Here is a 14,244-nt window from a genome sequence, read left to right on the forward strand (position 1 = left end):
GACATTTTGAATGTCAGACAGAATGCATAGATTTTCAGGAAGAAAGAGCAGAATGCCCACAAAGTCACAAAATCAAGTTTTTCTTGTTTTGTTTTTGTCTTTTTAGGGCTACACTTGCAGCATATGGAAGTTCCCAGGCTAGAGGTCAAATCGGAGCTGCAGCTGCTGGCCTTTGCCTACACCACAGCAACGCGGCATCCAAGTCACGTCCGTGACCTACACCACAGCTCACGGCAATGCTGGATCCAAGGATCCTTAACTCACTGAGTGAGGCCAGGGGTTGAACCCGAGTCCTCATGGATACTAGTTGGGTTCATTACCACTAGGCCACTACGGGAACTCCCAAAATGTTTTAAAGTGAAGACCACAGCCCCACATAGGTATTGTGTGAGGGCTGACAGTGAGGTCATTGACACAAGAGCCTCGATTAAGGTATCTTAATGATGTTAAGATGTGATGTTACAGCCTTTTGATTATGATCCCAAGCAAAAAAAAAAAAAAAAAGAGTTCCCATTGTGGTGCGGTGGAAACAAATCTGACTAGTAACCATGAGGTTGGGGGTTTGATCTCTGGCCTCGCTCAGTAGGTTAAGGATCCAGTGTTGCAGTCAGCTTTGGTGTAGGTTGCAGATGCAGCCTGGATCTGGCATTGCTGTAGCTGTGGTGTAGGTCAGCAGCTGTAGCTCCAATTCAACCCCTAGCCTGGGAACTTCCATATGCCACAAGTGCGGCCCTAAAAAGCAAAAAAATGAAAAAAAAAAAAAAAGCCCCCAAATTGAAAAAAAAAAGTGCTTCCCACTATTTGGGGGGAGGGGGGACAGGTTCAGATATGGACTCCTTGCAGCCTCAAGGAGGCTAGAGCCCCATGCAGTGAGCTCCCATTGCAGCAGTCTGGACTCTTTTTTTTTTTTTGTCTTTTTGCCTTTTCTAGGGCCGCTCCCGCGGCATATGGAGATTCCCAGGCTAGGGGTCTAATCAGAGCTGTAGCCACCAGCCTACGTCAGAGCCACAGCAACGGGGATCCGAGGTGCATCTGCAACCTACACCACAGCTCATGGCAATGCCAGATCCTTAACCCACTGAGCGAGGCCAGGGATCAAACTCGCAACCTCATGATTCCTAGTCAGATTTGTTAACCACCGAGCCACAACGGGAACTCCATCCTTTCCTTTTTTTTTTTTTTTTTTTTTTTTCCTTTTTTCAATGCCTGTACCCTTGGCATATGGAAGTTCCCGGGCCAGGGATTGAATCCCAGCTCCAGCTGTAACCTAAGCTGCAGCTGGCAACACCAGATCCTTTTTAACCACACTGCACTGGGCTGGGGATCAACTATTGCTGCTACAGCAACCTGAGCCAATGCAGTTAGATTCTTAATCCACTTTGCCACAGTGGGAACTCCAGTCTTGACTCTTTATCCCAGTGTGATATATATTTTCATTTTCTGTGAGCCATGCTGTGAAAAAGTTTGAGAAACACCATATTGTAGCATGGCATCTAGTCAAAGGAAAAAGAAGTGTTGACCCCACACTAAGAACTAGGAGAGGGCTGTACTCTGCATGTTCTCTGGGGCTTAGAAACTGCTTCGGGGGCCTCCTGTTTAAATTTGCCTGAGTTGTTTCCCATCTTTTTTTTTTTTTTGACAAGCTCTGGAGCTTTCAGGTGATTTGGCCTTTGCAGATGTCTGCCTGGGGATGAGGCTTGGTTAATCCAATTCAGTAACAGGTGAACTTCCTGTACTTTAAGCTGTGTTTTCCCCCAGTGGGTAGTCAACACAGATCTCCTCTCCAACCTTCCTGCCTGAGACTTTAAGCACATGTTTGCTGGACCTTGTGAAAGCAAACAATATAAGACTGGATACTTATGTGAACATTGTTTCCCAAATATATAACCTCACGATTGCAATGCTCTAAACTGGTGCATTTTTTGTGCCATCTTCTTGGCTCCTTTATTAGCAAATTAACATTTTGCCGGGAGCTTAAGACATTGTTTTTTTCGCAATTAAAATATTGAAAGAATTCACCCGGAAAACCACCTAGGCCCAGCACATTTTCCAAGCTGTGGTTCCTTTGATTTTAAAGGAATATTCACTTTCTTGTTTGTCAGTTTATTCAAATGTTGGAGAGAGAGTCCCGAGATAGTAACAAAAGCTAACTCTCCTTTACACTTCTCCTGTGTCCTGTTTCACAGTACAACCTCATCTAATTCTGAGAGGCAATCTCTGAGTCCCACTTCTCAGGTGAGAAACCACAAGTGAAAATTTAGAAAACCCTGTGGAACTTCAGCAATCAATAACAAAATAGAAGTCCTGGCCAGGACCTGGTCCATGAGGCTGCAGCCTGCGACCTTTGACGGTCCCAAGAAGTAACCGTAAGACCTTTGAGGTCCAGGTAAGAGGAGAACAGGGACCCAGAGCCTTTCCAGAAAGTAGAGGTTGGAGCTCAAGAAAGCCAGGGTCAGGGACGCTTCCTCACCCACAGGGTTGTGATGACCAAGAAGGAGTCAGAGGGCATGGGCCTCGCAGGCAGCCACTCCGCCCTACCAGGCGGCTAGCCGCCGGGCCCCTCGCATCCCTGGGCGCTCGGAAGTGGCGCGGACCCGGGAGCGAGCCACGTGACGCCCCTGCCCCTCGAAGCTCCGCCCCCGCCCCGCCCCGAAGCTCCGCCCCCGCGGACCCCCCAGGGCCTTGTGCTTCTGGCGGCGACCGTTGTCCAGGCCGTTGGTGCAGCGCGTGGCTTTCCGGAAGCCTCGAGGCTTGGTCGGGCGGCGGGGGCGCGGGGCCGGAGCGGAGCGCGCCCGCGGCGGCGGCGTCCTGGCTCGGGGGTCGGCGCGCTGACTGGGCGCGCAGGCTCCGCGGTGCGGACCCGGGGAGGAGGCGCGGTCCCGGGGAGGCGGCCTTGCCCGGGACTCCGTTTTCTCCCGCAAAGTTCCTAGCGACGGGGGGACCAGGCCCCGGGCGGCCAGCCTGGCGCGAGGAAGATGCTCGAGGTGCTGGTGCTGAAGGTGAGCGAGCGCGGAGCCCCGGGCCCGGCCTTTCACTCGTTCCCCGCGCTGGGTCCGCGTCGGGAAGAGACCGCAGCCCCCTTCATTTCCGATAAACAACGGGAAGTTTTAGTTCGAGGTGCCCCGTGCGGTATTTGGGACATGCTTCGAGTAAAAGTTACTCGTTGTTTTCCAAAATTAAGGTGTAACTAGGTGTCCTGTGTTTAGAACCTCGGGAGTGGCCAGGGAGAACGGATTCTGACCTCTTCGCCCACACACCTGGTCCTGGGTCCGTGCTAAGAGAGGACCCCCTCGCCACCCTCCGCATCCCCCCTCCCCGGCCGGGGACGTGTTCCTCTCCCCCAGCGTGGACCCCCAACCCCTTTGGCCAGGGCTGGGGGTGACTTGTATCTCCCCTCCGAACACTCGGCCCGTCCCGGCTTCCCTCGTGGGGACCCCTGCCGGCTTTGACCGCCCGGACTCTGGCGGCCACCCCTTCTCCACGCGGGGCGCCTCGGGGCTCGCACCGTGCTCGGAGCCCCGCGAGGGCGGCGGGGTCTCGCCCCAGACGGGGACTTGTGAAGCGGTCCCGACAGCTGTTGCTGCTTATTTGAGTCAAGGGGCGTGCTCTTTAATGATGCCTGAGACTGCAAAGGCTTGGTGTTCACATGCATACTTCGAGGAAGGCGTTTACAAACCATGCAAAGGGGTGGGTTTGGGATCCTGGGAAGAGGAAATACAAATAACTGTAAAAAGAAAACAAAAAACATAGTTCAAGCTGTGGCGCAGTGGGTTAAGGATCTGGCGTTGCTGCAGCTGTGGCTGGAATTCCATCCCTGGCCTGGGAACTTCCATATGCCCCAGGTGTGTCCAAATAAGTAAATAAGTTAAAAAAAAAAATGAGGAGTTCCCGTCGTGGCGCAGTGGTTAACGAATCCGACTAGGAACCATGAGGTTGTCGGTTCGGTCCCTGCCCTTGCTCAGTGGGTTAACGATCTGGCGTTGCCGTGAGCTGTGGTGTAGGTTGCAGACGTGGCTCAGATCCTGCGTTGCTGTGGCTCTGGCGTAGGCCGGTGGCTACAGCTCCGATTCAACCCCTGGCCTGGGAACCTCCATATGCCGCGGGAGCGGCCCAAGAAATAGCAACAACAACAACAACAATAACAACAACAACAAAAGACAAAAAAAAAAAAAATGAAATAAAAAGATCCTACTTCAGTGGGCAGAGTGATGGCATTAAAAACAAAAACAAAGCCAAAACTCAACCTTCCTGCTCCTATTTTGTGTAATTTATACGCACAGAGATTCACAAGCATTTGAAGCAGCTGATTGTTACAGAGGAGTTCCTCTGAGACTTCCAGGGTTTTCAGATTCAAGCTCCTCTCCACCACTCTCCCTGAATACACTGGTTGGGTTGCTCCTTTAGAAAAACAGGGCTCTTCCAAGGACTATGGATGCTGCCATGTGCAGATCCACGGGGGCAGAACTTTGGAAGGAGTGGCTGGACCTTGATTGCCTCCAGCTTGGGAAAGCTTTTTTTTTTTTTCTCCGTTGGACCCTAGAACCCTTTTCTCTACTTCCTCAGCTCTGCCCCCACTGCTGGTTCTTACTCTGCTCATGCTCAGAGCAAATTTTGTATCCAGTATAGGAGTCTTTTCCCAGGTGTGGTACCTGTACCAGCTGTAGTTTTCCAGATTAATTTAACTTTTACATGGATAAGTTTTTTCCCCCAAGTGTCTGCCAGTAGATGAATAGATAAGCAAAATAGTGTATACACACAATGGAATATCATTCAGCCTTAAGAAGGAAGGAAATTCTGATACATGTTACAACACGGGTGAGTCTTGATAGCATGTTAAGTGAAAGAAGAGATACAAGAGGACAAATACTGTATGATTTCACTTATCTGAGTTGCCTAGATTTATAGAGACAGAAAGTTGAATGGTAGTTGCCAGGGTCTGAGGGCCTGGGGAAATGGGGAGTTATTGTACAGTGACCATGGAGTTTCAGTTTTGCAAGATGGAGAAAGTCCTGAAGAGAGATGGTGATCATGATAGCACAACAACATGAATGTAGTTGATGCTACCAAATAGGGTTAAGAGGGTACAGTTTTTGTGTATTTTACCATGATTAAATTTTAAAAATTTAAGTTACGTATTTTGTAATATTTTCTAAAAGTAAGAAGTCATAGTTTGCATTACATACCTGTTAGGATGAGGCTAAGGAAGAAAAAGGTGTTGATTGAAAATAAACATTGTGGGGGAGTTCCCATCGTGGCTCAGTCAGTGGTTAACGGATCCGACTAGGAACCATGAGGTTGCGGCTTTGATCCCTGGCCTCACTCAGTGGGTTAAAGATCGGCGCTGCCATGAGCTGTGGTGTAGGTTGCAGACACGGCTCAGATCCCGCGTTGCTGTGGCTCTGGCGTAGGCCGGCAGCTACAGCTCCGATTAGACCCTTAGCCTGGGAACCTCCATATGCCGCGGGTGTGGCCTGAAGGGGGAAAAAAAATGTGTGTATATATATACACATACACATATGTACACATTATGAGAGCTCCTGTTGTGGCGCAGAGGAAACAAATCTGAGTAGGAACCATGAGGTTGTGGGTTCCATCCCTGGCCTCAATCAGTGAGTTAACGATCCTGGCGTTGCCCTGGGCTGTGGTGTAGGTCTCAGACGCAGCTTGGATCTGGCGTTGCTGTGGTGTAGGCCGGCAGCTGTAGCTCGGGTTAGACCCCTAGCCTGGGAGTCTTCATATGTTGTGGCCCTAAAAAAAAAAAAAAAAAAAAAAAAAGGCAAACAAATATATATATATACATACATTATGGAAGCAGCCCAGGCAACAGGCAGTTGTGTCAAAAATGAGGAAGGCGGAATGCAGTGAGACCCAGAATGGCTCCAAGAGAAAAGGATTAGTTATGTCATCCTTGATCAGAAAGGTGATCAGCACAGAGAAAGCCTCAAGGCCACTGGTCCTCAAATCAAGCTGTGTTAGTGGACAGGGTCACTTACATTTCAAGACAACAAGGCACAGACCCTTTAAGGGGACAGCTTTTTGCAGGAGGGGTGATGGAAGAGGCTAAACAAGCCTTAGAAACAGGTGAAACTCTGAAGGCGGCAGGCTGTGACCTCATGACTGTGGTCGAAACAGCTGTGCTGCTGGCTGCTGTGGATGACTTCAGTCCTGTCAGTGAAATCCACAGTTCAAGAGTGGTTGTCCTGTTTGGGCTGCTTACCAGGCTGCTGCTTTGTCCAGAGGTGGCAGGCTTGAGATGGAAGCAGGAATTGCCCAGGGTCCCCTCACGACGCATGACCACAGTGGGCCGAGTGCTCTTTAGTCTGGAATTTTCTTGATGTTTTGACATTAGCATCTTTTTATAATTGATACTGGAAAGTAAGCTTGACTGAAGTAGCTGAACTTATTATGCAAATCCGATGTGCTACGGTGAATTGAACATGAAATTGAAGGTTAGGTGATGAGTTCTGTCACTGATGTCATAAATTACACGTACAGCCACTCAGATTACTGAATGTGGGAAGAGAGACACTTACTACATAATTACTCAGATAAATGAAACTAAAGGGAGGAGTTCCCATTGTGGCTCAGTGGGTTAAGAGCCCAACTAGTATCCATGAGGATGCAGGTTTGGTCTCTGACCTTACTCAGTGGGTTAAGATCCAGTGTTTCCATGAGCTGTGATGTAGGTTGCAGACATGGCTCAGATCTGGTGTTGCTGTGGTGTAGGCCGGCAGCTACGGCTCCGATTTGATCCCTAGCCCAGAAACGACATACGCTGCAAGTGCGCTCCCCCCCAAAAAAGAGGAATAACATGTAGGAAGGATGACTTATTATTCCTGAGACATAATAACACTGTAATTCAATGAAATCCTGTTAATTTAATGATATGAGATATTTAGTTCTCATGCCAGATATCTGATTCCTCTTTTGAGTAAAATGAATGTATTCAAGTTTGAATGGTAGAGTTAAAGAAGAAAGTGGACCAAAATTTTATATAAATATTATTTTTCTAATGGACATAACACAGCATGCAGAAAAAATAGTGTGTCAGGCTGATGATTGCAGTGTGGGAGCATTGCCTTATGGCGCTGGTGGGAAGCTGCAGACCCCAACCTTGGTGGGGGTGGGTGGGAGGAATTGTGAGCCCACCCCCTCCTGGTAAAGCACACGGAGAAACAGTGACTTGAACCACGTATTCCAGGCTGGTAAAACTTTGAGCCTGGCATGCATTGTTTAGGCGGCTTGGTTTATACGCTGTGCTGTTCGGAGACCTCTCCGGTTTTGTTGTTAGAGCACATTCTGCTTGTCCTGCAATGTGGTCTTTCCTCCTGAGGCCTGGCCGCGCAGGGCTTCTGTGGGGAGCCTGGGCTGTTGACGGAGCTTCTTTAAGTTGGCAGAACTTCTGCTCCGATCTCCACATTCCTGTGATGGGTGTCAGAGGGAATCGGAGCTGGACATGGGTTGATTGAGTCCCCACTGATGCAGAAGAGGGAGCTGAGCTCCGTTGTGATTTGTGAGGAGGTGACTGGGAAGGGGGGGAGGGGAGGGGCTCCAGTGGGATGTGACAGAGGGTTGGTCAGTGTCACTGGGACGAGGTAGCCGTGTCCACCAGCTCTGGACCTCAGGCTTGTGTCTTCCCGCAGAGACTGGGAGACAGGGCCCTGTCTTTCTAGGTGATTACATTTCCCTGAAGGACTGCTCCTGAACAGAAGGAGGTCACACCCATCTCAGAGGGATAAGAAGGACCACAGCTGAGACCCTTCGTAGTAACTGTTGGGTGAAAGGGCCTGTGTCAGGTGTTGGCTGGGACGAAAGTGACTCAATGACCTTGAACTTCCTCAGGCAGGCGTTGTAGAGGGACCAGGCTGCTGAGTTTGGGTGCCTCTTACTGCAGAGGCCTGGCCGAGTCACCGTGGGCCTAGAGTCCTGCAGTTCTCATGGGCAGCAGCTAAAACTTTTTCCGATGGCCTCCCAGCAGCTGCTTCTCCCAGGCCTCCCTGGAGCCTCCACTGTGCAGTTGAGGCTCTGCCAAGGATTGGCGGGTTTTTATGTGCAGACTCTGGGGCCTTCCCCTCTGTGGCTTGGAATTGCTCCCCCTCATGTACAGCTGCTCTGGCTGCCCCAGGCTCCAACCCCTGGTTCCTCAAGCCACAAACAGGTGGCTTCTGCTTGAGTTGCATTCTGCACCACCCAGACAGGGGCTGTTCTTGGGAAAAGCTGTGATAAACGTGGGTCTCACGTAGCGACGTTGCCTCCCTTCAAGGAGGAAATCCCATACCTGCTTTTGGTTGCTCTTCACTGCTTTCAGATTGTCATTTGTTTTTTTCTCGAGGTTTATCGCTGTTACGTGCAGGTAGGTTAGTCCATATAGAACACCCTGTCATTACTGGAACCAGAATGGCCAGCTGTTCTTTATTCTAACTCTTTATTATAAAAACGCTCAAACATTCAGAATACTAAGTGAATAATCCGTCATCTGGGATCCAAAATCTTGGCATGTCACTGCTTTTAGGCCCTTTCAGTACTCAGGGAATATAGTATGTTTAAAAAATCATGAGTTCTTACTGTTATTTTCTTTCTTTCTTTTTTTTTTTTTTTTTGTCTTTCTGCCTTTTCTAGGGCCGCTTCCACGGCATATGGAGATTCCCAGGCTAGGGGTGTAATTGGAGCCATAGCCACCAGCCTACGCCAGAGCCACAGCAATGCCAGATCCTAGCTGCGTCTGCAATCTACACGACAGCTCACAGCAACGCAGGATCCTTAACCCACTGAGCAAGGCCAGGGATCGAACCTGTAACCTCATGGTTCCTAGTCGGATTCGTTAACCACTACGCCACGACGGGAACTCCCTTACTGTTATTTTCAATTCAAATTTAACTTTTTTTTTTTTTGTCTTTTGGGTCACACCTGGGGCATATGGAAGTTCCAGACTAGGGGTTGAATCGGAGCTGTATCTGCCAGCCTTCGCCACAGCAAGGCAGGATCTGCGCCACATCCATGACCTACACCAGAGCTCATGGCAATGCCGGATCCTTTAACCCACTGAGTGAGGCCAGGGGTTGAACCTACATCCTCATGGATACTAGTGGAGTTCGTCACTGCTGAGCTACAATGGGAACTCCCTGTATTTTTCTTTAATGATGAAAATCTTGGCTTCTAATAACCCTAATAGAGGATAAGATACATTCAGAGAAGCCTGACTTTCATCTCTGTCCCTCCCTTCTATGCCCTCCCTGGCTTTTCCTGTGGGTAGTAATTCATACGTTTTTGCTTTACTTGCCATCATTTCTTCCTTTGACTCTGAGCATAATGTATATGCATTCATACTTCCTTTTCTTTCTTATGAAATACATAGAATACTAAAAACTGTCCTGAGCCTTGCCTTTGTATTTTGTTATGGATATTTTCAAAATACACATCAAGGGCATTGATTTCAGTTTGCTTTTTGAGTTATAACACATAGTTTAAAATTACTTGCATATTGTTGGTTACGTGTTTTAGAATTTTAGCTTTGCATCTTTTATCTTTTTTCCCAGTTTTATTGAAATATAATTGACATATAACATTGTGCATGTTTAAGGTATGCAAGGTGATGATTTAATATATATATATATTAAATATATGGAGGGTTTTGTATCTTGAATTTGACCATTTAAGACAGAGGCACTCATCCAGAATTTGTTAGATCACTTAAATCTGAAACAGTCACCATGATTCTAAGGTTTATTATTCCATGGTTTCACTTTTAATTTATGTTTTGTTTCGTTTGTCTTTTAAAATTTTACAGGTGGAAGATCCAGGTTGCTTCTGGGTTATTATAAAAGGATGTAGTCCCTTTTTAGATCATGAACTTGACTATCAAAAACTAAATAATGCCATGAATGACTTCTATAATAGCATGTGTCAAGATACAGAAATAAAGCCACTAATGCTGGAAGAAGGGCAGGTAAGTATCTAAAGGTGCTTTAAGCATCGTGTCTTTAAATGCTGCTCAAATTGTAGACTGTTTTGGCAACTGAGATGGTAAAAGCTTTTGCAGTATTTTCATTGCTTATAATCATTGCCTTGTGTTAGGTTCTTTTGGTTGCCTGAGAGTCAGGCTAGTCATGGAAAGTTTCACTTGTATAAAGTTCACGTGGGTCAACAGGCGATGCGGTGTCCTCTAAATTCAGGCGTTGGGGCCCTCATCTTGGGGCTGGGAACCAGAGGCTTTTTCAAGATCCCTTGCAGCGACCGTAGCAGAGAGATCAGGGAGCTTTCCAGTCTCAGGCTGCTGCCTCCCTCTTAGTGACTCATGACTTTGGTCGACTCCTATTGCTTTGTTTTCCTCACTCCACCTCAGGGCCCCTCGCCCTTTCCTGCTGCCCCAGCTCCTGCCCATCGTCAACTTCTCTCTATACGTCAGTCATTTCTCAGGAGAGTTTGAATTTTTTTTTTTTTGATCAGAACAGTTAATTTATTTGTGTCTTCTGTTATGCTTGTATCTCTTGTTTTGACAATAAAAATCCTGACTACTTTCTCAAGTGTGGATGGCAGTTTTTTTGTCCTGTGAAGAGCAGTTAATTCCATTCTGCCTTCTCACAGTCATGGAACCTAAGCATGATAAACGTAGTATTTTGAAAAACCGTTGCCTTTTTATTGTATCCTTTTAACATCATATTTTTGTAACACACCCATCTTTTTGTTTCTACCCCGCTCCCCCCATTACATCAGATCTTGATAGACTGACCACAACATCAAATTCATAGGCAACATAACAGGTCCAATATAGGATGTTTGCGTTCCATTAGAGAGAAACGAAATGTCTTTCTCCTTCCAAATAGGTTGTCAGTACCTTGAATGATATAACATTGATGTCTCGAATTTGTTCACCACAGGGATTCTTTTTTCACAGCTCGAATGGAAATGTTAAACATATGTGTATATGGTATTACTTGTTGCAGAAAAAGTATAGATAATTTATTTAAAAATATAGGAGTTCCCGTTGTAGCGCAGTGGTTAACGAATCCGACTAGGAACCATGAGGTTGCGGGTTTGATTCCTGGCCTTGCTCAGCGGGTTAAGGATCTGGCGTTGCTATGAGCTGTGGTGTAGGTTGCAGACGCGGCTTGGATCTGGCGTTGCTGTGGCTCTGGCGTAGGCTGGTGGCTACAGTTCTGATTCAGCCCCTAGCCTGGGAACCTCCATGTGCTGCGGGAGCGGCCTAAGAAATGGCGAAAAGACCAAAAAAAAAAAAAAAGTATATATATACACCATATATATTGAAGCCATATCTGAGAACAGGCTAGGATAGGATTATTAAAAAAAAAATTGTAAAGAGTTAGAAAGTTCTTATAGCCTACAGATAAATAAGAGAGGGTTTGGTCCTATAAGATTTCAAACTACTTTTTGTACTTACAGAGCTTCCATGTAGTTGGAGGTGGAGTTCAGGAGGTATTCTTGGTGTTCAGTGCTAGAGGGACCTCAGGGGCTGCTCTGGCCTTTGCAGAGGGCTCCACGTCTCGGGGTTTAGGTCCACAGCATAGAAAAGCAGGAGCTTCAGCAAGTGCACTTTGTCTTGGAGCTGCGGGACGAGTGGCTCCCCCAGCATCTGGACCAGGCGGCCACAGAAAGCCTCGATCTGCTTCTCCACGAGAGTTTGAATTTTTATAAGGGCATGTTGGGAAAAGATTTATTTCTAAACTCTTTATGAGAAAAAATGAGAAATTATTTGAATTCCCCATCCCATCCTAAGTAATCGCTAGTAAAATTATTTTTTCCATGACATATTTTTCACTGACTTATTGAAGAAATAAAACCAGGTCTGTTGTCCTTTTAAAATAGTGCACATTTGAAGCCTACAGCAAGCCCCCGTACCAATTTCAGCCACAAGGGGGGCAGACACCAGAAGTAAGAGAGGCTACAACTCTATTATCTATAACTGATTTTGTAAAAATAAAGGACTATGACCATTAAAAAAAATAAAAATAAAATAGTGCACATTTTGGATAGCTTGATTACTTCTTTGTGGGGGTAGTGATACCTTTCCCCTGTACTTCCCCTGTATTTCCTGTGGACTGATGAATATAAGGCTTAGATTGGATTTAGGGATGGAGTTCCGTTGTGGCCCAGTGGGTTAAGAACCCAAAACAGTGTCTGTGAGGATGCTCATTTGATCCCTGGCCTTGCTCAGTGGGTTACGGATCTGGTGTTGCCGCAAGCTGTGGTGTAGGTTGCGGATGCAGCTCAGAGCTGATGTGGCTGTGGCTGTGATGTGGGCTGGCAGCTGCAACTCCCATTTGACCCCTAGCCTGGGAACTTCCACATGCTGCAGGTTTCGCCCTAAAAAGAAAGAAAAACAGATTTAGGGTCACTTTTTTCCCCCCAAGAATGACTGGTGCTGTGAGGTTCAAGTTGTATTGACTTGGGAGAGAATCTCACTTTTGGTGATGCTGAGGTTGGCCTGTGCATTCAGGTGGCAGCAGTCTGAGCCCTCCTTGCAGGCCAATGAGCTTGTCCCATAGCGGGCACGCCACCCGGTCATCACCACTGCCCACATCTGTTCTTCACCACACTTGTAAAATGGTCATTTTCACATTGCTTCTGCATTCATGAGCTGAAATTCTTCCATAGAGAACTTTCCCTCATGTGTCAGGACTCCGGCTTCCTGAAACAATGCAGTTCATCTTGGAAAGATAGAAAAATTATTTAATTCTTTCCCTTATCAACTTTTTTCCTCATCAACTTTCAGTGTACTTATTTGTGCTCCATTATCTACATTGATGTCCAAAGGTTTGTTTTTCTCTCCTCCTTGTCATTTTTTTTTTTTTTTTTTTTTTGGTTTCACCTGTGACACATGGAAGTTTCTGGGCCAGGGATCGAACCCACACCACAGCGGTGACAACGCCAGATTCTTAACCTGCTGAGCTACCAGAGAACTCCTTCTCAGCATTTTTAAGTACTGTGTTGGATGCATGGCTTTTAATGCGTTCATTGGTTGTAACCACTGTCCTTGATGCTTATGTTATCTCATTGTTGGCTAGTAGAAGCCCTAATTACACCACCTTTTCAGAGTTGACTGTGTGAATTATTAACTACAGGTTTCTTTGACATAAGCATTAAATAGAAATACCCTCTATCCTTCGGCAGAATTGCTCTTGTATCATTTGAATTATGTGAGGCTTTCCAGCACCTCTGCCTTGCAGAATGGCTGCCCTGTATTTTCCAATTTCTCTTCCCAAGTGCAAGAGTCTCCACTGGTCCACTTCTTCCCTGCTGGGCACAGCTGTCCCCACTTTCTAAGTCTGTGGTCAGCACAGTCAGCATGTGTTTGCCTGTCTGTGGCCCGGCAGTCCTGTGGGACAGTCAGAGTGCCAAGGGCTGTCCTTCCAGCAGGGCAACTTTAGGCCCTAAAAGGGGGCTGCAGGTATTTATTTACTTACTTACTGTCTTTTTAGGGCTGCACCCGCAGCATGTGGAGGTTCCCAGGCAAGGGATCAAATTGGAGCTGAAGCCACTGGCCTACCCCACAGCCACAGAAAGGCTGGATCCTTAACCCACTGAGCAAGTCCAGGGATCGAACCCACATCCTCATGGATGCTAGTCGGGTTCACTCACTGCTGAGCTACGATGGGGACTCCTGCAGGTACTTACTTACTCACTCACCCAGTGGTTTTGGGAACTTAGTACATGCCAAGTACTGTTCTAGGTGCTGTGGATGTGACAGTAAACAAAATCACAAAAGTCCCCATCCTGGTGAAGCTGACGTCCAGTTGTGGCTGATAGTAACAAACGGCCAAGGGCAGTGTCAGGCTTGGAGGGCCGTGATGCAGCTGTGGCATGGATCTGACCCCTGGCCTGGAAACTCCATGTGCAGCCGGGCAGCCAAAAGAGAAAAACAAACAAACAAAAAACAGCTAGAATTCAGGTGCCCTCTGTTCTTACTTTCTCGACAAGCAGAGTTTAGCTTGGGGTGATCCAGCCTCCTGGCATCTGGAAGTGAAAGGTGTGATGTTGAGAGTACCTTTCCGTGCTCCCACTGTTTGACTGGAGAGTTTCCCACTGAAATTGTCCCTCTGTTTCGCAGGTCTGTGTGGTTTATTGTCAGGAACTAAGGTGCTGGTGCAGGGCTGTTATTAAGTCCATCGTGTCTTCAGCGGACCATTACCTGGCAGATTGTTTCCTTGTGGACTTTGCCAAATACATTCCCGTGAAATCCAAAAAGTACGTACGTATGTGTTTATTTCGACATAGGCTCTTTCGGAG

General features: G+C 47.2%; 1 protein-coding gene and 1 pseudogene across 3 annotated transcripts in view; both read left to right on the forward strand.

Moving 5' to 3' along the window:
• The window catches only part of TDRD12 (tudor domain containing 12), a 78,390-nt gene continuing 66,927 nt past the window's right edge, over window positions 2,782-14,244 (forward strand). The window contains exons 1-3 of one of the 3 annotated variants that reach the window (XM_021094277.1): window positions 2,782-2,999; window positions 9,788-9,946; window positions 14,066-14,202. In XM_021094277.1, coding sequence (XP_020949936.1) covers window positions 2,976-2,999; window positions 9,788-9,946; window positions 14,066-14,202 — 320 coding nt within the window. In that variant the 5' untranslated portion in view covers window positions 2,782-2,975. The remainder of the gene's footprint in view (window positions 3,000-9,787; window positions 9,947-14,065; window positions 14,203-14,244) is intronic. The other 2 variants (XM_021094274.1, XM_021094276.1) reach the window with 2 other exon arrangements.
• On the forward strand, window positions 5,773-6,558 carry LOC102161189 (annotated as a pseudogene).

Source organism: Sus scrofa, chromosome 6, assembly GCF_000003025.6.
Source record: "Sus scrofa isolate TJ Tabasco breed Duroc chromosome 6, Sscrofa11.1, whole genome shotgun sequence".
Classification (NCBI taxonomy): domain Eukaryota; kingdom Metazoa; phylum Chordata; class Mammalia; order Artiodactyla; family Suidae; genus Sus; species Sus scrofa.